The sequence below is a fragment of the Hemicordylus capensis genome, chromosome 2 (assembly GCF_027244095.1).
Source record: "Hemicordylus capensis ecotype Gifberg chromosome 2, rHemCap1.1.pri, whole genome shotgun sequence".
Lineage (NCBI taxonomy): Eukaryota > Metazoa > Chordata > Lepidosauria > Squamata > Cordylidae > Hemicordylus > Hemicordylus capensis.
The window spans coordinates 187,554,011-187,578,875 of record NC_069658.1 but is presented as its reverse complement, the minus strand read 5'-3'; the positions used below and the strand labels follow the sequence as shown (position 1 = coordinate 187,578,875).

The 24,865-nt window shown below is 45.9% G+C and overlaps 1 protein-coding gene across 11 annotated transcripts in view; it reads right to left on the bottom strand.

Annotated features, from left to right (window-relative positions):
• Positions 1 to 24,865, bottom strand: part of SLC38A5 (solute carrier family 38 member 5) — an 84,029-nt gene that overhangs the window by 16,070 nt on the left and 43,094 nt on the right. For all 11 annotated transcript variants that reach the window (XM_053297821.1, XM_053297820.1, XM_053297828.1 and 8 more), the window contains 7 exons: positions 16,953 to 17,155; positions 11,135 to 11,219; positions 8,772 to 8,887; positions 8,377 to 8,450; positions 6,041 to 6,133; positions 5,181 to 5,262; positions 1,024 to 1,106 (listed from right to left, as the gene is read on the bottom strand). In XM_053297821.1, the coding sequence (XP_053153796.1) occupies positions 1,024 to 1,106; positions 5,181 to 5,262; positions 6,041 to 6,133; positions 8,377 to 8,450; positions 8,772 to 8,887; positions 11,135 to 11,219; positions 16,953 to 17,044 (625 nt within the window). In that variant the 5' untranslated portion in view covers positions 17,045 to 17,155. The remainder of the gene's footprint in view (positions 1 to 1,023; positions 1,107 to 5,180; positions 5,263 to 6,040; positions 6,134 to 8,376; positions 8,451 to 8,771; positions 8,888 to 11,134; positions 11,220 to 16,952; positions 17,156 to 24,865) is intronic.

The following is a 24,865-nucleotide window of genomic DNA, read 5'->3' as shown; positions in this document are numbered from 1 at the left end:
GTTCTCATTTTGAGGAACAAGTGTTGAAACAGTGCCCTAAATCCCTGCAGTGTCTTTCTTTTTAAAAGTTGCCTGAAAAGCAGAAATTCATCCAGCGCAGCATTCAGCACCATGGCATCTCTAGGCAGACAAAAGCAGCACCTGATGAACAAACTTCTTCTTCAGCTGCTAAAAGATACAAAAGCCCTGTCCAAAAGTTTGGCAGCTCTAACAGGTGTCTCGGTGCGAGAAGTTCTGAAACACACACAGCTATTTTCCAAGCACTTCACGACAGGAGATGAGGCAGGATCATCACCACCTCAGGGAAGTGGACTGTAGCTCACTGGAAGAGCATCTAGGTTTCAGGTTCAATCTCTGACATCTTGGAGAAGCCACAGCCAGTCAGTGTAGACAATACTGAGCCTTGGACCAATGGTCTGACTCAGTATATGGCAGCTTCCTATGTTGAGATTAAAAACCATCTTAATTGCAATGCTACAGATTTACATGAAACTCCACTGACTTCTGTCAGACTAATGTATAATTTCAGCAATGCTAACATCGTAGAATGCTGTCATCATGATTATGTGACCCAATCCACTGGCCCAATCCCTTCCTCCAGAGACCTTTCAGTTCTAGTACAAGAATTGCATGGCACGGTGAGGGCCAAAACCAGATGTTCAGAAGACGACGCAGGTCTGGAATCTCAGAGGCAACACATATTTTTCTGCACCTCAACGTCTCCACAGGGCAGCCCTGTATGGAAAGGTGAAGCTCCCTAAAGCAGTAGATTTATAGGCAGCGTGAACATGGATTGCTCTTATGAAGTAAAGCGCACTCCCTCCAGCAGGGGGTAGCAGAGGCACAATGTGCCAACCACTAGAGTGAAAAATAATCCACGGGAGGTTGCCTTGAACTCTCAGGTAGAAGGTGGCCTTCCTGGCAATGACGCAGACACACACACATACATACACACCAGTTCCAATAATGTTTACCCCAGAGTACTCATGCAAAACACCATGGCAGGCCCCATTCAATACTTACCCAGATGTTTCATCATAGCCAGGGGCAGGATGACACAAACACTGACAATGATTATTAGAACATTCCCGTTCATGTACCACTCACTGAAAAAACAAATAATAACCAGGGTCACAACAGTCAGCAGAAACAACAGCTTTCTTCTTAGCCTGACCAGAGGCAAATGAAAAATGTGTCCCTGTCCCTTTAATAGTTGCACAGAAGAGGAGATTTTGCAGGGTGCCATTTCCTTCACCCTTCTATAACAAGCTGATCCCCCCCCCCTTCTACACAATTATTGGAAAGCACAGGAGCCCTGCTTTCCTTTGCATCTGGCCACCTTCTCCCCCACCCCACAAAAACAAAGACAAAAACAAAACAAAAAATAACAACTCCCAAGCCTAGATTAATATTCAGTAGCATGAATTGCACAGATGATGAGTATTTTGCTAGTTAGTGACCTGGTTCGCACAATCATTTGAATCTAGGTTTAATGTGAGTTAAGAACATAGAACATAAGACAAGCCTTGCTGGATTAAGCCCCATGGCCTATCCAGTCCAGCATCCTGTTTCACACAGTGGCCCACCAGATGCCTCTGGGAAATCCACAGGCAAGGGCTGAGGGCATGCCCCCTCTCTACTACGGCTACTCCCCTACAACTGTTATTTAGAGGTATCCTGCCTCTGAGGCTGGAGGTGGCCTTTAGCCCTCAGACTAGTAGCCAATGATAGACTTGTCCTCCATGAATTTATCTAAACCCCGCTTAAAGCCATCCAGGTTGTTGGCTGTCACCACATCTTGTGGCAGAGAATTCCATAGATTAATTATGTGTTGTATGCAAAAGTACTTCCTTTTGTCAGTCCTAAACCTCTTGGCAATCAGTTTCTTGAGATGCCCCCTGGTTCTAGTGTTATGCGAGAGGAAGAAAATTTTCTCTCTATCCACACCATGCATAATTTATAGACCTTTATCACATCTCCCCTCAGTCGTCTTTTTAAAAAAACTAAAAAGCCCCAGGAGCTGTAGCCTTGTAAGGAAGGCACTCTAGGCCGCTGATCATCTTGATTGCCCTCTTCTGCACCTTTTCCAATTCTACAATGTCCTTCTTAAGAGATGGTGACCAGAACTGATTGCCAGATGTGGCTGCACCATAGTTTTGTATAAGGGCATTATAATATTAGCAGTTTTTTGTCAAAAAAATAAAACTCCCCTTCCTAATTATTCCAAGCATGGAATTGGCCTTTTTCACAGCTGGTGCACATTGAGTTGACAAACATTAGGGTGATTGTGTGAACCCATGTCGAGGCAGTAATCTTAGATTCATTTCATGCCATAAACCCCTCTGGTGTGGGGTCACACAATCACACTAATATCAGTAACCCACATCACACCTAGATTCAAATGATTGTGTGAACCAGGCAAATGTGTGTGATGGGAAGGCAATTCACTCCTCTGGGAAACAGTAAAGTGCTGTACTTGAGGACACTGCCACAGTGGAGCTGAAATGTGCTGACACTTATCAGCAAGGACCCCTGGGATACACCTCCTCCATGGGGCCCGTGCTAATGACCAGGCCACCCAGGGGGCAGATTCAAGCCCACAGCCGCTTTGACCCCAGGCACAGCACTGTCCCTATTCCCCAAAGGAATGAATGGCAACCAGTTCTCTTATGGGAGGATATAAAGCACACACTAAAAGACAACACAGGGGTGGGGCTGAAACCTGACCCTGGCTACTGCAATGTCTGGGCCAGAGCTATCCCAAATTATATCCCATTTACAGCCAAGCCACAACATATGTGTAACCTCTCCTCCCAGACGCAGAGTAGCATGGCTGTGAGAGTGTGCCACCCCCAATCCAATCGTCTGAAAAAGTGCTCTAGGCAAATGAGAAGGAAACCCAACATAACACTGGGGGAGGCCCAGAACTCAGAATGAGATCATATGCTCTGCACACAAAAGGTTCCAGATTCAAACCCAGTACCTCCAGTTAAAAACCATCTCAGGTACCAGAGCTGGGAAAGACCCCTGCTGGTAACCCTAGAGAGCCATTGCCTATCAGAATGGACCGTGTTTGGTTAGATGGCCCAATGGCCCAAAAGCAGCTTCAATATAATACTTTCATTTAAAAAAAAAAATTAAACCCCCACAAACCTTCTTAATTCCAGTGGGTTCAAAAGGAGGCTCCAGCACTGAAAAATCACAAAGTATCTTCTATATCAGGGAAGGCCAACTTCTGTATTCTGGGGGCCACCCCAAGACAGCAGAGTCTGAGGGCCGGAAGTGCATTTAGTGGCACAAACTGACCCCCTCACAAGTGACCAGTTCCAGATGAAACCTGATGCCATCTAGCAGTTGAGGGCTTCACAGTTTGGCAGCACTGGCATAGCCAGGTCATTACATACATACAAAACCCCAACTTAAAAGGACAACTGGAAAAAAAACACGGTTCTTTTTCTTCTGAGTGAAACAGCAGGCAAGCTTTTTACCATGCCCTTGATTAAAATGCAGAAGTAGGGTCACCAGAGACCTTTGCGGGGTACGGCCTTAGCTCAGTGCTTTGCATGCAGGAGGACCTGGATCCAATTGCTGGCATCTAGGAGGAGGGCTGGGAAAGACCCCTGCCTGAAACCCCGAAGATCTGCTGTCACTCAGTGCAGACTGTTGGAGTTCCAGTGCATCAACTATTCTAATGACCACTAGGGGCATTGGGAGCAGAGATAGTGAGTCAGGGTCTCCCTAGCTGTTCTACCTGTCTCTACTCTATGACCCCTGACATGACTCTTCAGGTACTTCCTGATGAGAGTCAGAATCCTTTCCTTTCCTCTTAAGAGAGCAGATGGAAACATCTCTCTCTCCCTACCTATTCATTATGTAGTTATATAGATTAGGATTAGGTCTTTCCTATCCAAAGTGTACTTCACGAATAAATACGGAGTATTTAGCTCTACAAGAATCTCCATATGTCTTCTCTAAATAGCTGCAACAACTAAACTCTGCAGACTACTCTGTAACTGGAGTGGGTAGCTTCTTTAGTGCTCTGCTAATTAATAAGGGGGTAAAAATTACAACCCCCAGCACAGACAATACTGGGCTTGGTGGACCAAGGGTCTGACTCCGTAGAGGCAGTTTCGTTTGTTCATAGCTTCAAAAACCAGATCTAGTCACCCACACAGTCGGTCATACTTTATCTTTATTTTATTCAGGGACACCTCCTGCTTTCCCCTTAAAATCCCCTCCTTTAAAAAGTGAGTGACCACATTTGGTGTTCCAGATCCATGTTTGCCCTGCTTTTGACTGGAGAAATGGCCACTCGGACAATGCTGCACATGGCAATGAGCCATGGGTGTGAAGCCAAAGTCAAGTGTACATGTCATGGGGCAAGTTACGATTCATTTGTAGGGCAATCGTCCCTACTCCCCACTCTCTGTTTTTGTTTGGGGCAAAGATGGGAGTTAGTCCATGACACTGCTGAGTAGTGGAGAGCAGTCCAAAATTCTCTTGGTCAGAGAAGGCATGTGAATAGGGCAGCAAGCTCCAGATGTATCCATTTATAGAAGAGAAACTGAGCCAAAAGGACCAGTTGCGTCCCTCCATAAAACTAGTGCGGAAAGCCTCATGGCAGTCCTAGCTGAGAGGGCTGGGGGGAGGAGGAGGCAGCGTTACCTTAGCAAAATCATCTCCCGTTTCATTTGAGGTCACAATGGCCCAAAGCTGGCTCTACAAGGAAAGGTCAATCAAGGTTCAAGTTCTTAAAATAGCCAATGATATGATTGGGTGTCACCTCCAAGCTGACCCTAAAGTGGGTGTTTTTACTAACTTGTACAATAAGGAAAAGACTTTAATTTGGAACTCTGTTGATCACTGCCAAAAGGAAATGGAAATCACCCGAGATTCCCTATGGAATAGCTGAGGAAGCACTGGGGATCAGAGAAATGGATAAATCAACCACTTCCGTGCTTCTCAGGGGATTAGGCAGTAGTGATACCCAATGAGACAGATTAGAAAAAGAAACCTGTTTATAGTCAAAGGTTCCATTGAAACCTTTTTCTGTTTTTTAATCACATGATGGTTTCCACTTTGTTGTTTTATGCATCCTTACCTTTCCATGCTGATTTGAAAACAAAAAAAGAAGGTTTGTGAGCAGGCGAGGAACTGAACGGGATATAGGCTTTGCTTACTTGGTGTTCTCGTTCAGTCCTAAGAAGGTCTGGATCACAAGAGGCAGCTCAGATTTCACAATGAACAAGTAACTCGACATTGCTGTGAAAAGAGAAAGGTGTCAGGAGGGTGACGAGGAGGCTGGGGCAGCAGCAGGCAGGGGGGTGACCCTAGGGGGAGGGGCAGGGTGCCTGCACTCACCACCCCTTAGCGCAGCGCCACACTTGAGGCTACTGCCTCACCTTGCCTCATTGTTAAGCCGCCCCTGTGGACCCTTTTTGGCCTGGTGGAGAGAAGAGATTGATGATCTGAATTATGTGTAGAGTACTCTGCAATCATCACTGCAGAACTGGGTACTGGGCGCATTGTTCAGCACATATTTCATGAGAAGACAGCGGTAGGGGTGTGCAAAGTTCCGAGCCTTTCAATCGTCATGAAAAATCACAGCACTGGAGGGGGAAGAGCGGCGGGGGGGTGGGGTAAGTACCACCCCCCCGCCCTTAAAGCTACATCCCCCCTCCATGCTGAACCGCCAGACCGGCTCGGAACCGGACCGGTCCGGAGGCCTCCAGCATGGCCTCCGGACCAGTTCGTGCACACCCCTAGACAGCGGGGCTTCAGTGGACTGAAGAGTTCCTCAACCACCCACCCAAATGGAATGCATTCTGCAGAAGAAGTAAATGTATGCAAATACACTTCTTGTATAATGCACATGGCTCACAGAATTCCACACACACAGAGAGCGCACTCAAGCATGCAATTTGTGTTATTTCAACAGAATTACTTGTTCATTTTTTAAATCTCCAAGCACCCACATCCCTAGCTCTTTCCCCCTTTGATTTAGAAGACAAGTGATATAGGGTTAACAACAAGCCTTTACCTCCTATGTTATGCATTGAGATTATCACAGCAGCAATCACTTTGCCTGAATGGCCAAATGCCCTGAATCCCAGCTGTTCATAAGCTCTAATTCCTGGATGAGAGAGAGAGAGAGAGAAAAAGAGAGAGAAAACATGTGTGGCAAAGCTGCAGGAGTTGTTTTTTAACATGTGGCTTGGACATCACTCTAATTATCATCCTTGAATCTTAACTGATGACACTAATATCCCAGTCAATTCACATGACCTCTGCTCCTGAGTGATGTCTGGTGATGCCAACAGCTTGGATGGCTTTAAAAGGGGCTTAGACAAATTCATGGAAGACAGGTCCGTCAATGGGCGACTAGTCTTGAGGACTTTAGGCTACCTCCAGGCTCAGAGGCACAATGCCTCTGAATACCAGAGGTTGCAGGGGAACAACAGCAGGAGAGAGGGCATGCCTTCACCTCTTGCCTGTGGGCTTCCCAGAGGCATCTTCTGGGCCACTGTGTGAAACAGGATGCTGGACTGGATAGGTCTTGGGGCTGATCCAGCAGGGCTGTTCTTCAGGGGTGTGGGGACAATGGAGCAAGGGGGGATAACTGTCCCTCGGCTGCCAGGGTCTGGGGGCCCCCACCAAGGCACCCCTTCACCTTCAGCCATGGCACCCCCTCCCTCCCTCCCACACCCAGACATCGAATGAAGTGCTTGCTGGCTGCAAGTGTGACGTGCACCCCACTCTTCTCCAGCTGGTGTTTCATTGAAACACTGGTGGGGCTGGGGGAGGAAAGACTCAGCCAGCCAGCATTCAGTGATATGCTGACTGGGAAGGATTAAACTTGTTTGACTCCAGGCCATGGTCCCCTGTGTCTGACATCAAACACAGGGGACGTGGCCAGTACCAAGGATGGGGCAAGGCAGACCCTGTAGAGTTTCCCCAATCAGCAGTCTGTTGAATCGCTGACTGGGAGTGCCTTTTCCTGCCTCCTCACAAGGAGGCTGGGAAAGAAGCTCCCAGTCAGCAATTTAACAAACCGCGGATTGAAGAAACTCTGCTGGTCCCGACTGGCCCCATCCCCGGTACTGGCCACGCCCCCTGCATCTGATGTCAAGACACAGGGGGCGTGGCTTGGAGTGCACACACGATTTGAAACCACAGGGCGGGGGAGCCACCAGCAGGACTTCATCCTCCGGTCGCCAACGAGCTCCACACACTCCTGCTGTTCTTATGTCTCTTATAAGAGAGCCAGCACAGTGTAGTGGTTAGAGTGCTGGACTATGACTGGGAAGACTCGAGTTCGAATTCCCATTCAACCATGAAACTCACTGGGTGACTCTGGGCCAGTCACTTCTTTCTCAGCCTAACCTACTTCACAGGGTTGTTGTGAGGAGAAACTTAAGAATGTAGTACACCGGGTCTGGACTCCTTGGGGGAGGAGGAAGAGCGGGATATAAAAAAGTGTGTGTGTGTGTGTGTGTGTGTGTGTGTGTGTGTGTGTGTGTGTGTGTGTGTGAAAGTCCTGAGTGTTGCTTTTCCCTGTAAAGGTCACCACACTCTCCCCTCTAGCTATAGTGGGAGAGGACATTCCCCCACTTGCCTAATATGGGAAGTATGCTGTTCTAGGGTAATGATGATGGATGGGGGACCAATTATGCTCTTCAAGTTGAGTTTGCTCACAGGTGAAACAAAACTGGCACAAAAGTTGTAATAAGAACGTCAGTCTATTTTCCTATGTGGCCTTCAATCCATTTTAAAATCCAAAACAAGGATTCTGGCACTTTGGAATTCTATGGTTATCATTCACTCATATTCACAACTAATGTGAAAGAGACTGAAGGAGGCTTTGAGGCCCTGTTTATATTAAACATGTCTGACTCTAGACATCACTGGAATAAAAGTAGTAACTCTATACACGACAATTAGATAAAACTCTCTCGAACCACTTTCAGTTCTCTTAAAAAAGCAACTCACGACTGTCTTCTGTCATAGCAATAAAATTCCTCTGCTTCTATTCCCCACAGCCAGAATGTTTTGAATTTGCACTTTATGGTGCCCACTGCTGGCATACTGAGAGCACTGCACGAGTTCTCCTGCAAGTTTTTCACACCCAGCTTTTAGCTCGTATCTCCTCCGGAATGGAGTCAGTGTGTTCACATATTGGCCAAATTTACCTCAAAGTCCTTGTGAGCTATCAAGGAGCACTTCTCACACAATTCGGGTTTTTTTACCATGCATTAGAGTGTAGCCCGATTTATATCCAGGGTAGGGGGAAAAAATTGCGTCGTTTTTTGAGGGGCAACTTCAAACTTGCAGTAAAAAGCCTGCTGTTTGAGAAAGCTTCTGGTGCCCACAACTTACCCACAACTCCAGCGCATTTCAGCAGCAGGTGAATGGAATAGGAAGACAGCAAAGCAATGGAGATCAAAAGCACCCTGAAAAGAGAAGAGCAAAAACTAACATTAGCCCCAAACCTCTCCAAAAACAAGGGAAGAACTTGGAAGCCCTGATGCTTCAGCCCCAGTTTCAGATCCAACCCACTCCCCTCCCAGAACCAGCCACAGAACCTTGGAGGAGACCACAGAGTTCCACCAACCCCTTCCCTGCCAGAGGTTTTGCTCTTAGGATGCTGCCAACTGTGGTCCCCAAAGTGTGCTGCCTTTGCCATCCCACAAAAAGCACATGAGTTTCCATCCCCTTCTTCCCAGCACCAGGAACTTCTCTTGAGCAAAGTGTGCTGCGAGTGTGGCACTCACACGAAGAGGACGATTCCCGTGTTGCTCATGGCATAGGCCAGGCCCAGGATGCCGCTGCCCATGATGGCATTGCTCAGGTTAAAGACTGACATCCCGAATGACGTCTTCCCCTCGAACTGCAAGGCACAGCACAAGGACAAGCCAGATGTCAGGTCAGTGAAAGTGGCAGGGTACACGTGCGGAGAGGTGACAGTAGATAAGAAAATTGGACAGGGGTTGAGGGAATGCAAGAGAGTGAGGAGAGAAGAATGTCAGCACTGGGCAAAGTCAATACACACACAGATCAAAAGTCAAAAGCTAAATTGTGGTGATCACTTCATGCACACTAGTAACCACTTTTAACACCCTTTATCCACCTTTTTGGACTCACACAAGATGGATTAAGGCTAGTTCTCAATGTGCAAGATATAATGGGGGAATTAAGTGGTAGAATGGAAGGAACAGACAGTACTACTTCAGAGTGTAGGAGGGGTGTTACCACTCTGAATGCTCCCACATAACAGAAAATTAGCACATAAGGGATCCAAACCAGGTCTCTGCCTGCTGTTATTGTTATTACTGCTTTTCTATGGGCAGAGAGTTTTCAATGTATGTAGGGGAGCATTTAAAAATGTGCTCCCCTCAGCTACAGGCTGAAGTGGTATATTCTGCTCTACCAGCTTAGCATTCTACCCCTTAAATCCTCTTCCACTGCATGCGTAGATCGGGCAAAATGGCCCCTCTCCCAACCTTTTAATGCATGCTGGTGGACAGGCCCACAGCCAGTCTAACATGTGTGTTGGTGTGTGTGTGTGTGTGTGTGTGTGTGTGTGTGTGTGTGTGTGTGTGTGGCAGAGTAGCAGGGCAGACAGCTTGCAGCCTGGAGCACTAATACCTATTTGTAAAATTATTAGAGAGGGTTGGGTGGGTCTGCCCCCTAGTCCCTCCCACCAGCTACTGGCCTGTGGTGAATAAAGTACAATCCATTTTTAGTTGCGGCCATATTTTGAACTGAGCAAGAAGTGAGGTGGGCCAGCAACTGATTTACCATGGAAGTGGAGACAGGTAAAAGACAGGTAAAAGCCCCCAAAGCCCCAGACCGCATGAACAACAATGGAGAGGAGAGCAGGTCTTGTGGTAGCAAGCATGACTTGTCCCCATAGCTAAGCAGGGTCTGTCCTGGTTGCCTATGAATGGGAGACTTGAGGTGTGAGCACTGCAAGATATTCCCCTCAGGGGATGAAGCCACTCTGGGAAGAGCATAAGGTTCCAAGTTCCCTCCCTGGCTTCTCCAAGATAGGGCTGAGAGAGATGCCTGCCTGCAACCTTGGAGAAGCCGCTGCCAGTCTGTGAAGACAATACTGTACTAGATAGACCAATGGTCTGACTCAGTATAGGGCAATTTCCTATGAGACTTTGGCAAAGTTCTTCCCTGATAATGTTAACAACAACCACCCTGTGTTAAGTCTTCATTCCCACTCCCCAGTTTCCTGGGCTGCCCAACAGAATCAGCAGCTGAGGTGCATAAAGAAAGTACTCTACCAAATCCTCTACTGCAGGGTTTCTTAACCTTGGGCCCCCAGATGTTATTGGACTACAACTCTCATCATCCTCAGCCACAAAGGCCATGTATGTAGCAGAGAAATAAAAACACGTTGTTTGTATGGAAGAGGAGTGGACGGGTTAAAAAGCACTGTGTGTGTAAGCTTCCATTGGCAGGACGCAGCTGAGACATCCTGGAGTGAAGATTACTGGACTGTGCATAGCAAATGGATGACTACTATGTTTTGATTGCATTAAATTTCCTGAAAAGGGCTTATGGATTGTGAGCATAGCACAAATATTCTAGATTCACTAATGTGAAGTATATAGATGTGAATTTTCTTAACTGCCCAGAGTAGTCATAAGAAAGGGGAAAGATGTCATCGAACAAAAGTCAGAGTATAAAAAGGGGAAAGACTTCAGACAATGGACGAACATCAAATAGGAATCCAAGAGGATTCTGAATTCAAAATACAGTCTGAATGATATAGCTCATGAGAAGCTGTTCCGTGGAATTTTCCTGATAATGTACTTCAGCTCTGAGTGTCGGAGTTCATCCATCGGGGGCAAAGGGTACATCTGGCAGAACTGAGGACAGATGGAGAAAGCAGAGAGGCAAAGGTAGTGATATCTGTTGGTCTGTATGGGGTCTCTGCCAACCTCATAAAGTCTGAGGAATGGAGGGGAGTCCATATATGGTCAGGAAGAAGTTTGCAAACTGCTGTAGGTTGGAGTTTAGGGAAAACAGATCTCCAGCATTCTATTCTCAGAACTTTGGGAGTCAAGATTCTCAGACTCTACCAAGGGTAAGACGGGGATATCTGAGCACCACAATCACTTACATCAGTGAACTGGCTCAGTTTCTTGCTGGCAATGTGGGGCAGGAACTCTTCTTTCTCAGCCATCATGCGTTCTTCTTCCTCGTAGCTGAAAAAGAAGATGGGGAGTGAGTGCAGTTGCTGGAGCCACAGCTGCTTCACTTTGGAGTCAGTAAGGATTCCCTCAGAGCCAACCAAACACCACTTTGGATGCTCTGTTCTGTACCCCACATTTGAACTGGAGGAGGACCGGGAAAAGAAATTAAGTAGTGGCAAGAAGAAATACGTGGGGAAGCTTTAGCTATAGAGGGTTATGGGTAATAGCACAGCAGGAGAGACAGATGGGTGTGACAACCAAGAGAACTCCACCCTCTAGATAATGTCTCTCCTTGTATGATTTTCAAATATCTCTTAATGACTATGAAGGCTAGAAGCCTGCTATACAAAATTACATTTTTGTAGAGGGAGTGTGACTCTCCTGATCCTCTTGGATCTCTCTGTGGCTTTTGATACCATCAGTACTTCTGGACTGCCTGAGAAGGGTGAGGTTGAGTGGCACTGTTTTACAATGGTAGATTCCAGATGGTGTCGCTTGGAGACTGTTGCTCTGCAAAGCAAGAACTGAAGTATGGAGTTCCACAAGGCTCCATACTGTCTCAAATGCTCTTTAACATCTACATGAAACTGCTGGGAGAGATCATCAGGAGGTTTGTGCTGGGTGTTATCAATATGCTGATGACACCCAGATTTATTTCTCCATGTCAGCCTCATCAGGAAATGGTATATCTTCCCTAAATGCCTGCTTGGAGGCGGTAATGGGCTGGATGAGGGATAACAAACTGAAGTTGAATCCAAATAAGATGGAAATACTGACTGTGGGGTGTCAGGACCTGAGAGATTATTTAGATCTGCTTGTTCTGGATGGGTTTACACTCCCCTTGAAAGATCAGGTACATAGCTTGTGAGTGCCTCTGGACCCAAAGCTCTCCCTGGTTTCCCAGGTTGAGGCAGTAGCCAGGAGAGCTGATATATCAGCTACGTCTATTTCTAGAGGTGAATGACCTTAAAACAGTGGTACATATGCTGATAACCTCCAGACTGGACTACTGTACTGCGCTCTACATGGGGCTGCCTTTGTACATAGTCTGGAAACTACAATTGGTACAGAATGCGGCAGTCAGATTGGTCTCTGGAACAGAATGAAGGGACCATATAACACCAGTTTTGAAAGAACTGCACTGGCTGCCAATATGTTTCTGGGTGAAATACAAAGTGTTGGTTATTACCTATAAAACCCTTAATGGCATGGGACCAGGTTATTTAAGAGAGTGACTCCTTTGTCATGAACCCTCTTGCCTTTTACGATCTTCTGGAGAGGTACTGTTACAGTTGCCACCAGCTCGACTGGTGGCGACTCAGGACTGGGCTTTCTCTGTGGCTGCCCCAGGGCTTTGGAATATGCTCCCAGCTGAAATAAGAGCATCTCCTTCTCTATTTGTTTTCAGGAAGACCCTCAAGACTTTCCTGTTCTCGCAAGCTTTTAATTAGAATTTTAATTATTTTAATAATTTGTTTTTATATATTGTTTTTATTGTGTTTTATGTATTTTAACCTGTGATTTTAATGTTGGGATTTGTACACTGCCTAGAGATTCTACATATCAGGCGGTATAAAAATATGATAGATAAATAAATAAATAAATAAATAATTTCCACTACTGACTTCCACTAATCTCGGGAGCCTACGTTCTGCACCAGATAGCACAAGAATCTGCTGGAGGGTGGGGAATAGGCAAAACTCACTGGGGCTATGTTCTTTTGTGCAAGCCCTGCTGAAAAGAAAAAGAACTGCAGAGGCGCCCTAGCAACACTGCTCTTGTCCACCCTTTCCTTGCCTTCTGGGAACTGGCATAAGGATTATTGGAAAGTGACTGACAAGACCAGCAAAGTGGAATTTCAAAAGGGAAACATCTGTTTCATTAGTTCCATGGATGCTTTGGTATAAAGGGTGCCCACTGCACTAGGTAGTGACATTCTGAAATACAGGACCTACAAATATAACAACTGCCTTCCTAGAACAGTCTCATCTCACTCAGCCTCTAACAGATGCCAGCTATATATGCCCCTGCAATATCTTCAGCTAAGGGCACAATGGAGTTGTCAGTAACAGGCACTAAGAACAAATGCAATAAGAGCCAGAGTCGAAAAATCCACAACAAACAGCAAGTGCGCCTTTGTAAAGAAGCAGATGAAACAGTGGACCACCTAATCAGCTGTTGTAAAAAGATCACACAGACTGACTACAAACAAAGGCATGACAAGGTAGCAGGGATGATACACTGGAACATCTGCAAAAAATACAAGCTACCTGTAGCCAAAGATTGATGGGACCATAAAATTGAAAAAGTTGTAGAAAATGAAGATGCAAAAATATTATGGGACTTCCAACTACAAACAGACAAACATCTGCCACACAATACACCAGATATAACTGTAGTCGAGAAGAAAGAAAAACAAGTCAAAATAATCGACATAGCAATACCAGGGGATAGCAGAATAGAAGAAAAAGAAATAGAAAAAAATCACCAAATAGGAAGATCTACAAATTGAAATTGAAAGGCTGTGGCAGAAAAAGACCAAAATAATCCCAGTGGTAACTGGCGCCCTGGGTGTAGTTCCAAAAGACCTTGAAGAGCACCTCAACACCATAGGGGCCACAGAAATCACCATCAGCCAATTACAAAAAGCAACTTTACTGGGGACAGCCTATATTCTGCAACGATATCTATAACAATTGACAGTGGAATTCGGCCATCCCAGGTCCTTGGGAAGGACTCGATGTCTGGATGGGGCAGACCAGTCAATAACACCTGTCTGACTGTGTAAACAGGAAATAATAAATTATTATTAATAAATTTTAATCATAATATGCAAACACACATGAAATCTCTCTAACCACAAACTCCCTGTATAATCCGGACAATCAAAAGACAATACAGTGCCACCAATGGACGTTAATAACCTCACATCTTACAATCACAAATCATCCACAATTCTTTCAAAACCCATATTCCTTTAACCTTTATCTACTGAGCACCCACTGCATTGCATCTTCTATAAATATATCTAGCATAAATACAGATAATTTACTTTGTCCTATCCCTGATATAAATAATATACTTGTTTGTACATACAAATATAGCTTACAATTGTTTGAATATTGCATTTTGATTCCAAATACATTTAAATAATATCAAATATTAATGTATAAGAATATATATGAAGCATAATACACCACAAAAGCCTAACACAAATTTCTGTTTGTCCGTCGTCCTGTATTTAAAGAAATATTGCCTCCGAATAATTTCCATTTTTAGCTTTCATATTTAGGTAGTTCTATCTCCTTGAAGGATGTGATCCTACCACATCTAGTGGCAATGAATTTCAAAACTTAGCAATGTGCTGCATGAAAACACACACCTTCCTTTAGTTTTTCTTGACGCTCCTGCCAATGAGTTCCATTGGGTGAGTTCTGATGTTCTCTTAGGAAGAGGGCCCCCTCGTATCATGGAGGCTGTTGAGGGATTCCAAAACAGATGCACTTCCAAACCTGCCAGCAGTGCCAATGCACAGAGACGATACAATGGTCCTCCAGCAGTCCACCTGAAAGCAAGGCATTCCACAAGGCACTTCCACTATCAAGAGAAGCCCTACTGGATTGGATGGAAGGCCCATGCTGTCTAGTATTCTCTTGCCGACAAGTTCCTGGAAAGCTCCCAAGAATGGCATGAAAGCAACAATTTGTCCTCAGCATCTTGTCTTCAGAGGCATGCTGCCTCCAGATGGATATGTTTGCTATAAAGATCTAGAGCCCACTTTCCATTTTTTGCAAAAACTGCTCACAACACATACAATGACAACAAAACCAATCCTCAACAAAACACAACAATCTCATGTATGTAAGCAGAATAGAAATGTCACAGCAGATCAAAAATAAAACTGCAGCCACACAAAACCATAATGGCCATCAAACAACAGATACATTGAAAATCTTGCAGAACAGGTAACCTGGCAGTAGAAAGCTGCCAGAGAGAGAGCAAGGCGTGTCTCAGGAGGGAATTCTGCAACCTAGGTGTGGCCACAGGGAAGGTCTTCTCCCCGCATCCTTGATACTTGGATGGGTTCATATGGAACAAAGCAGTCCTTCAGATATCCCATGCACAGGCTGATTAGAACTTTAATGGATGGCTCCTTCTAGCTATCAGACTTCTCCCCCACGAATCTGTCTGATCCTTCTTAAAAATAATCTACACTAGTGACCATCATCATATATTTTGGCAGATAATTCCTTAAGAGTGGGAAAGCATTTTCTTCTCTAAGGGTCCAATCTCACAGTGGTTTTCTAAGCTGTCTGTGTAACACTAACTCTGGCACCAGAGGAGAAGAGCATGGAAAGGGTTCCTCAAGAAAGACAGTTGCCTTTCCCCAGGATAGTAAACAGAGCAACTAGTGCTGATGCAGAGCTCATTGCTTGCCTTGGGGTGGACAAAGGACAGAAGGGGGATTGTTGCCGTTTTCCAGCACTGGCATGCAGGTGAGTTATGGAAGGTTTAGAAATGCAACCCAAAGTCCTTTTAAAACTCTCTAAGCAGAAGCGTCTTTCTGTGCATTTCCCTGCTTCCAATATAGCGTGCCAACATCAAATTTCAGAGCATGAAAGGCTCCCACAGAAACATGCTTTAAGGGACTTCTGCCATGAGGGACAACCTGCCATGAATTTCTGGACCTCACTGATGACTGGAAGTTTTGTACCCTTGTTGTAAAAGCAGTCTTTGATTATGCAAAATGTGTCCCCTGCCTCATTTCTCTCTCTCACTCATCCCTCCTGCCCGAGTGGGAGCGAAAAGCAATGGCTTTGTGCATGTGCAATCAAGGCAGAAGAGAGAGGGAGAGAGAGAGAGAGAAGAAGTCTGGAGCTTGCTGAAAAAGACTGCTAAGAGATTCTTGGCAGAAGCAGCTATTGGAGGATATTGGGGGGCTGGACTGACTTTGTTTGTGGACTACATGCATGCTTGCTTCCCATCTGCCAAACCTGTATGTTTGCAAATAAGACGCTGATTGCAAATGGGACATTACATGGGAGTTCCGTGGCATGGGGGTTCCCAACTGGTCCCCACCCCCTTTGCAGAGAGTAGGCACTGCGGAGGCGGGGGCTTGATTTGGATTAAGGCCACAGCATGAGGATACAGACATTTCACCCTTTGCCCCTGCACTTGCACTGACGCAAGCCCACCCCCACCAGACGCTTAGTGACTCAATGGGAAAGGACACAGGCATCCATAGGTATGCCTGTATGGTTCCTTCAGCCACACATTACAACAGTGGAGTTGTGGGGTTTTTTTTAGGGCGGGGGTTGAAATTGCACTGGGGAACTGGCATGAGAGCAAAGGGTTAAAAAAAACAAAACCCTATCCCTTTCCCCACCCCCCACTAAAAAAAAGACATGCAGAACTCCAGACATCAAGTATTACATCTAGTTTGACCCTGCTTACCAGGAAACTGATCTTGTAAAAGTCTGAGCCAACGAATATGATTACAACAAGAGAATTATAATAAATGGTGTCAAGTCAAAATCTTCACACTAGGAGCAAGGCAGTTTAGTCTTAAGATCCATCTGGCCTCTTTTTCAAAATGGGAGTACCCAGCACCTTGAAATCCGCCTAAACTGAATTCCTATCTTCCCCCCTCCCCTCCCCTCTCCGACCCATCTCAGCTGCAATACATATTTCTGCCATACTGCCCATCGCCACACCTTCTGTACGTCATAACGCCCAGATACTCACCCATCCTCCAGGACAGCAGCCTTGTCACTGTCAGGGATGGTCCCATTCAGCCTCTCGGTGCCCATCTCCTCTCCCATCTTCTGCAGCTCCATCTCAGATGTGCAGATAATCCTCAGTCAGGGGTGGGTGTGTGTAACTGATGGGGGCAGGGGTAAATCACCAAGCAGAGGAGCAAGAGCTATGAGCCTGGATCAGCAACACACCTGGGGACATGAAGAAGTGTTCAGCAAGCAATGCACCATAAATTTTGCAAAGGGTTGTCGGGGCTGAAAAAAGGTGGTTCTTGGAACCAGAGTTCGACTCCCAGCTGCAGAATGGGCGTGGAGAGAAGGGCAGGGGAAGCTGCCGGGTAGTGCATTGCCACTGCTTTTTAATTTTGTTTGCCACATGCCAAGGAACATGCAGCAGTTCCAGCCCCCTGCCTGAGGGAGAGTCTGTGCCGACAGGAGGTAGATGAGGAAGGATATTACCCAGTTCCCCCACCCACCTTCCCCTTCAGGCAGCAGCTGGCACACTGCCCTGTCTGGCATTTTCACACATCCTAATACCCGCCCAAGAAGGATGGTATGTACTCTGCAGGTAACCTGCTGTAACCCCCTTCTCTAAAACTCAAGATTTTGCACCAAGGAAAAATGAATGTTGCATTCAGAATAAATTATGCAAACTAGTTGCATGCACTTCAAAGAATCTATTCTGCTTCTGAAATTCTCCTTCAAAGGCCTGAAAGGATGAGGGGGTTTGCCAAGATCTGAGTGGCCCAGGCCAAAAAGGGATACACAATGGAAGAAGAGGGCATGGAAACTGTGCTAGTGCAGGTGTGGTCCCACCTGAGGCTCCCCAGTGGTGGTTGGACTACAACTCCCATCATCCCCAGCTGCAAATGCTGGAGATTGGAGTTGTAGTCTAACCATCCCTGGAGAGCCTCAAGTGGGCCACACCTGTTCTAATGCAAAGCACATTCACAAGTTTGGGTTCCTGCTCTGCAGCTGCCTGTGTGTGCTGGACCCCCTCTTGCCCCACCAGGGACAAGTGAAGGAAGCATGCAGGCAGCAGTTACCAGTGTTTATGTGTGGGCTGCAGAGACTGGATGACGATCCAAATTACCGCAAAGTCCAATTCAGGGTCAAGGCAGTCAAGAGGAGATGGGGGGCTATGAACACTAAAAGAGGGATAACACCATAGAGGAGTGCTAAACACTGACAATCCCACAGAGGGAATATCACAGAGGGCAGGAATAAATTGACAGTTCTCTATATGGAGGGAAGTAAGAAGTGGGGTCCCCCAGGGATATCTACTGGGACCAGTGCTTTTTAATTTATTCATATATGATCTAGAAGCCGGGGTAAGCAGCAAATTGGCCAAATTTGCAGATGTCACCAAACTATTTTGGGTAGCGAAATCCAGAACAGGTTGTGAGGAGCTCCAAAAGGATCTCTCCAAACCGGGGGAGTGGGTGACAAAACGGCAAGTGCAGTTCAGTGTTGGCAAGTGTAAAGTGATGCATATTGGGGCAAAAAACACCAACTTCACATATACGCTGATGGGATCTGAGCTGCTGGTGACTGACCAGGAGAGAGAGGGGTCATGGTGGACAGCTCATTGAAGGTGTCAACTCAATGTGTGGCAGTTGTGAAAAAGTCCAATTCCATACTTGGAATAATTAGGAAGAAGACTGAAAATAAAACTGCTAATATCATAATGCCTTTATACAATCAATGGTGTGGCCACATTTGGAGAACCGTGTACAGTTCTGGTCACCATACCCGAAAAAGAAGAGGTGCAGAAGAGGGCAACCAAGATGATCAGAGTCTTAGAGCGCCTTCCTTGTGAGGCAAGGCTACAGCATCTGGGGCTTTTTAGTTTAGAAAAAGAGAAGACTGAGGGGAGACATGACAGAGGTCTATAAAATTATGCATGGTGTGGAGAAAGTGGATAGAGAAAACATTTGCTCCCTCACTCATAACACTAGAATCAGGGGTCATCCCATGAAACTGAAGGCTGGGAAATTCAGGACCAGCAAAAGGAAGTACTTTTTCACACATGCATAATTAACTAATGGAATTCTCTGCCACAAGATGTGGTGACAGCCACAAGCCTGGATGGCTTTAAGAAGGGCTTAGATAAATTCATGGAGGACAGGTCTATCAATGGCTACTAGTCTGATGGCTATAAACCACCTGCTCCATCCTCAGAGGCAAGATGCCTCTAAATACTGTAGCAGTTGCAGGGGAGCAACTGAGAGGGCATGCCCTCAGCTCTTGCCTGTGGGCTTCACAATGGCCCTTTTGGTACGCCACTGTGTGAAACAGGATGCTGGACTAGATGAGTCTGATCCAGCAGGGCTGTTCTTATGGGTTTAAACAGTTTCTGTTCAACTTCTCAGCAGGCCTGATCTTGTGCCAAAGACTAATGCCTCTGCAGGGGTGTGAGTAGTAGGCTGTCATGGAAATATCAGTCAAGTAATCACATGAATTTTAATCAAATAGATCAAGAAATGACCATAAACTTGCAAATGAGTCAAACCAGTGTTCTGAAGAAAAAGCACGTTCTTTTTCAATGATGCACGCATATGTTGCAACAGGGACCATGTCAGAAGAGACAGGGCCCCTCTGCTGTACCTGAGCCTTTTCCAAAATGGTACCCACCACTTGCAGTTTGCTTTTGTTGTCCATTTGCGTTTTTGACAGAATCCACTGTAAGGAGTGCCACTCTGTTTAACTCCCGGATTGATGACTGCAGGTGCAGCACCTCACCTAACGTGCTTTCAAGACTGGCTCCAGTCACTTCTCTCTCAGCCTAACCTACTTCACAGGGTTGTTGTGAAAGAGAAACTCAAGTATCTAGTACACCGCTCTGGGATCCTTGGAGGAAGAGCGGGATATAAATGTAATAATAATAATAATAATAATAATAATAATAATAATAATAATAATAATAAAATGTGTGAGGTGCTCAAACCATTTACCCCCTAATTCCCATTTAGGGGAGCAGAAACTGAAGACAGTTCCACTTTGGGCAACAGCAGTCAGGTTCTCTGGGTAGCAGAGCACCCACATCACAGGAATGGCAAGTACTGGAATGTCCCAGCAGAAAACGTGTGGGCCTTTCCCTGCGTCCACAGCTGTGTGTACCTCGGGTCTGACGAGGGCTTCCAACTTTTCAGTCAGCTACTGAACCTGCACTTTTAACAACAGCTTAATGGGCAGATGTGTCAGCAGGTCACAACATTCCTTTCCATGAGAAGTTTCCTTTCCTCATCTTTGCAGATCAAATATGGCAGTTTAAGGCACAGGGGCTAGAGAGGCTGGCTTTCCCCACCCCCCTAGTCAGGTGCAACTTTGTGTTTGCGGGGGGGGGGATCAGTCCTTTCCCAAACCAGCCTCCTCCCCACCATCTCACCGACTCCCATCCCTAATAAAGGCCATTGCCTCTTGCAGTGCAAGTAGCAAGGACAGGCTGGCTTCTTCCATATCAAGCACAGCATCCAGTCCCTGAGGAGGGGGCTAAGGAGTACTTCCCTCCTGCATTAGACTGAGGGAGAGGGGGAAAGAGGCCACGCAGTTGCAGGGCTGGAGGACAAACTCGTTGCCACGGGGTTCTCAGGTATTGCACCGATTCCCTTATAAATGAATGAGCGCCACTCGCTGAACCTATTAGATGAGATTGTGCCATTGAGTCAGTGTCGACTGCTGGTGACCACAGAGCCATGTGGTTTTCTTGATTGAATACAGGAGGGGTTTATCACTGCCATCTCACACGTGCAGTATGAGATGGTGATGCCTTTCAGCACCTTCCTATATCACTGCTGCCCGATACAGGAGTTTCCCATATTCTGGGAAACACACCAGCGGGGATTCGAACCGACAGCCTCCTGCTCTCTAGGCAGGTTTCTTCCCCGCTGAGCCATTAGGTGGCACCACTGAGCCCATACCTTTTGCATATATGGCAAAATCCTCTTCGCTATTTGGCACAATGACAACTGCAATGAAGCTACCCTGGGACCATCTCTGTGGGCTCTCTAGTATAGGAGTGAAAGGTTGTGAAAGCACTGGGACAGGAGCAAAATTTGCCCTTGGTGAGCCCAGGGTTCACAGTGAGAAGTAGAGGAAGGAGAGCTGGTTTTGTGGTAGCAAGCATGAATTGTGCCCTTTGCTAAGCCCTGGTTTACATTTGGATGGGCGACTACATATGAGCCCTGTCTGCTCTAAGATATTCCCCTTAGGGGATGGGCATCTGCTTTCCATTCAGGAGGTCCAAGGTTTAACCTATGGTAGCTTCTTCAGGAAGGGCTGGTAGAGACTCCTGCCTGAAACCTTGGAGAGCATCTGCCAGCCAGTGTAGACCAGGGGTTCTCAACCTTGGGTCACCAGATGTTGATGGACTTCAACTCCTATAATCCCCAACCAAAGGCCATTGGGGCTGGGGATTATGGGAGTTGAAGTCCAAGAACATCTGGAGACCCAAGGCTGAGAATCCCTGGTGTAGACAATACTGAGCTAGATGGACCAATGATCTGACTCAGTAGAAATTAGCTTTTTATCTTCCTATGTAATTGTATCCCAAATTATAGCCAGTTTTCTTTATCCTATAGGATTTAATGAGCACCACTAAGAAAGCTAATCTACCAGTTAAATTATTATTATTATTTATTAGATTTCTATACCGCCCTTCCAAAAATGGCTCAGGGCGGTTTACATAGAGAAATAATATAAATAAATAAGATGGATCCCTGTCCCCAAAGGGCTCACAATCTAAAAAGAAACAGAAGACAGACACCAGCAACAGTCACTGGAAGTACTGTGCTGGGGGTGGATAGGGCCAGTTACTCTCCCCCTGCTAAATAAAGAGAATCACCACGTTAAAAGGTGCCTCTTTGCCAAGTTAGCAGGGGTCGAAATTAAGCTCATCATTAACTGCCTGGTTTAACGCTGGAGTTCTCCCTTTATTGCGGGGGGGGGAGGCCAAGGAGGGCCTGATCAATTTTTAATTCCCCCTATTTTAATTTTTAATTCCCCCCTATGCCATTTTCCCAGTGAAGCATCCCCAAAGCAATTATTTGCTCCTGCAGCAGGTATTTGCAAATAGCCTCTTTGTGGGCAAAGAACTGCTGGGGAAGGGGGCACTTTTGGCAGGAGAACAGTGTGGGGGGAACATTAACAATCCTTCCCTCAAGTACTGCCATGCTCCTTCACCACCACCACTACCACCACTGTGTACTTAGTCACAGACAAGTCCTCCCCCACTGAGGACTCGCATTCATGGAGAGCCAGAGTGCCGAGTTAAAGAGTGCATCAGCATGGGGATGGGGGAGGTTCCCAAGAGCACTCTTGTTGGCCCTGTACCTGGGTGCCGTGTTCGCTGTTTTATAATGCCTGGACAAGGTTTCTCTTACTCTCTCATACAAAACTGATAATCACAGATTGATCGGTTAAAGACTCACTTGATCAATTTACTGATTAAACCATTTACTGAATTTCTATCCCACTTTTCCTCCAAGGAGCCCAGAATAGTGGTTATGTTTGCCCACACACTAATCCTGTGAGGTAGGTTGGGCTGAGAGAGGTAAATGACTGACCCAGAGTCACCCAGTGAGCTGCTTGGCTGAATGGGGATTGGAACTTCGGTCACCCCGGGCCTAGTCCAGCATTCTAACCACTATACAACACACACACACACACACACACACACAGACACACACACACACACACACACGGGCTCTAATTCTAACCATTGAAGTCTCTAGTCCTAGTGAGAACACAGTCTTCATGCAGGATCACATAACACAACATGCTGACATCCGAATCCCTACACTTCTGGTTCTGGGCAAGTTGTGGACCCACATTGGCTTCAAACTAAGCTAAGCACTGAGGGCTTTGGTCAGTTTCACCTTCCACCTGGTATTCACGAGTGGAACCAAGCAGCCTTGGCCACTATTCTATACAGAAAGGTGGGATATAAATGATCAAGACAAACAAACTGAAAATGTAGACTGAGTTTACAAAGTGAAAATGTAGAGCCCAGAAAAAGCAGGGGCTATTTTGCCTGGGATGCCTCCATGGCAACAGCAGAAAGCAAGTCCGTTGTGCAGATTTCAAAGGCTGTCGTCTTCACCACTAAACATATATGTATGTCAGGCGGTCAAGTCAGTGTTGTGGTAGTTAGCCATAGGCTGTAGAAAACCAGCATGGGCGGAAGACTGGAGTGAGGGCAGCTGGAGTGCAGGAATCTAATGAACCAGCATGAGCACATCCAGTCCCCGAATGCATGCCCATGTGGACGAGTACAAACACCCTTGGAGTTCAGCAGAAGCAGTATTCCTTCTAAGGCGTGTGCACATGCTCACAAGGTTTTTTTTATGTCCACTCAGTTAAGTTTAGATCCCACCCAGTTTAAATCAGGAATTCCCGACTCTGTATGCATGTGTGCACACACTGCCTTGATACTGCCACCCAGAACTAAACTCATTCAGCACACAAATGAAAGAAATTAGGGGGGAAACTGACAATATCATTATTATTATTATAGATATCGTCATAGAATATAGGCTGTTCCCATTAAAGTTGCTTTTTGTAATTGGCCGATGGTGATTTCTGTGGCCCCTATGGTGTTGAGGTGCTCTTCAAGGTCTTTTGGAACTGCACCCAGGGCGCCAATTACCACTGGGATTATTTGGGTCTTTTTCTGCCACAGCCTTTCAATTTCAATTTGTAGATCTTTCTATTTGGTGATTTTTTTCTATTTCTTTTTCTTCTATTCTGCTATCCCCTGGTATTGCTATGTCGATTATTTTGACTTGTTTTTCTTTCTTCTCGACTACAGTGATATCTGGTGTATTGTGTGGCAGATGTTTGTCTGTTTGTAGTCGGAAGTCCCATAACATTTTTGCATCTTCATTTTCTACAACTTTTTCAATTTTATGGTCCCACCAATGTTTGGCTACAGGTAGCTTGTATTTTTTGCAGATGTTCCAGTGTATCATCCCTGCTACCTTGTCATGCCTTTGTTTGTAGTCAGTCTGTTGTTGTTGTTGTTATAGCAGCAGGCCTTCTGAGTTCTGAACCTGCACTCTAGGCAGAAATTCAACTAGGAAAACCTTCCCACCAGTACCTACCAGGAAACATGTCACCTTTTAACATGTGGTTGTTGCACAACTCTTAAGGCCAAGAAAAAGCCCTGTAGGCAAAAAACAAAACATAGCAAAGCTACGTCAATGTCTCTGTAGGGTTGCCAGCTTTGGCAGGGAGGGGGCAGTGCTCTTGTGCTCTTAAGACCTGCACAACAAGTAAAACTCAACTAGTGAAACTTTTCCAGTCACTATCCCAATGCTGGGGGGGGGGAGAGTTCAGCTGTTAATTGTTTATTTAATTATGTTTTAAGTGTTGGTTTTAAAATTTCTATAAAATCTCTAGAGACATGTTAAGTGGGTGGTATAAAAATGTAATGAATGAATGGATAAAATATCTGTTTGTCATGCGACTGATAAAAGCAAAGGAGCGCTTCTAGGAATTGGGTGGCAATACCTTTCAGCTCAATTATTAGACATGCGTTAATCACAATTACTCTGGAAGCTGGAGTCACTTAAACTAAGAAACTCAAGGGTTAATCTTGCTACCTAGAACACCAGGGTGCTTTCCAGATTACACCCTAGAACAGTAGGGTGTAAAGAACAGCAGTAAAATGCTTCGGTCTGGCAGGATTGTATTGAAAACGACCCCCAGGATCTCAAACTCCTACAACAGGAAAATACAGCTATTCTTCTGCAATGGACTTGCAACGTTGTAGCACGAAATCACAAAGATAAAATCTGAAGTAAGGAAATGTGAATGGCACCTTGCTGTCAACACAGGGACTGTGGTGTCACAACACAGGAAGTCACAACACATAGTGACACTGTGGTAAGGGTTAACCTGGAA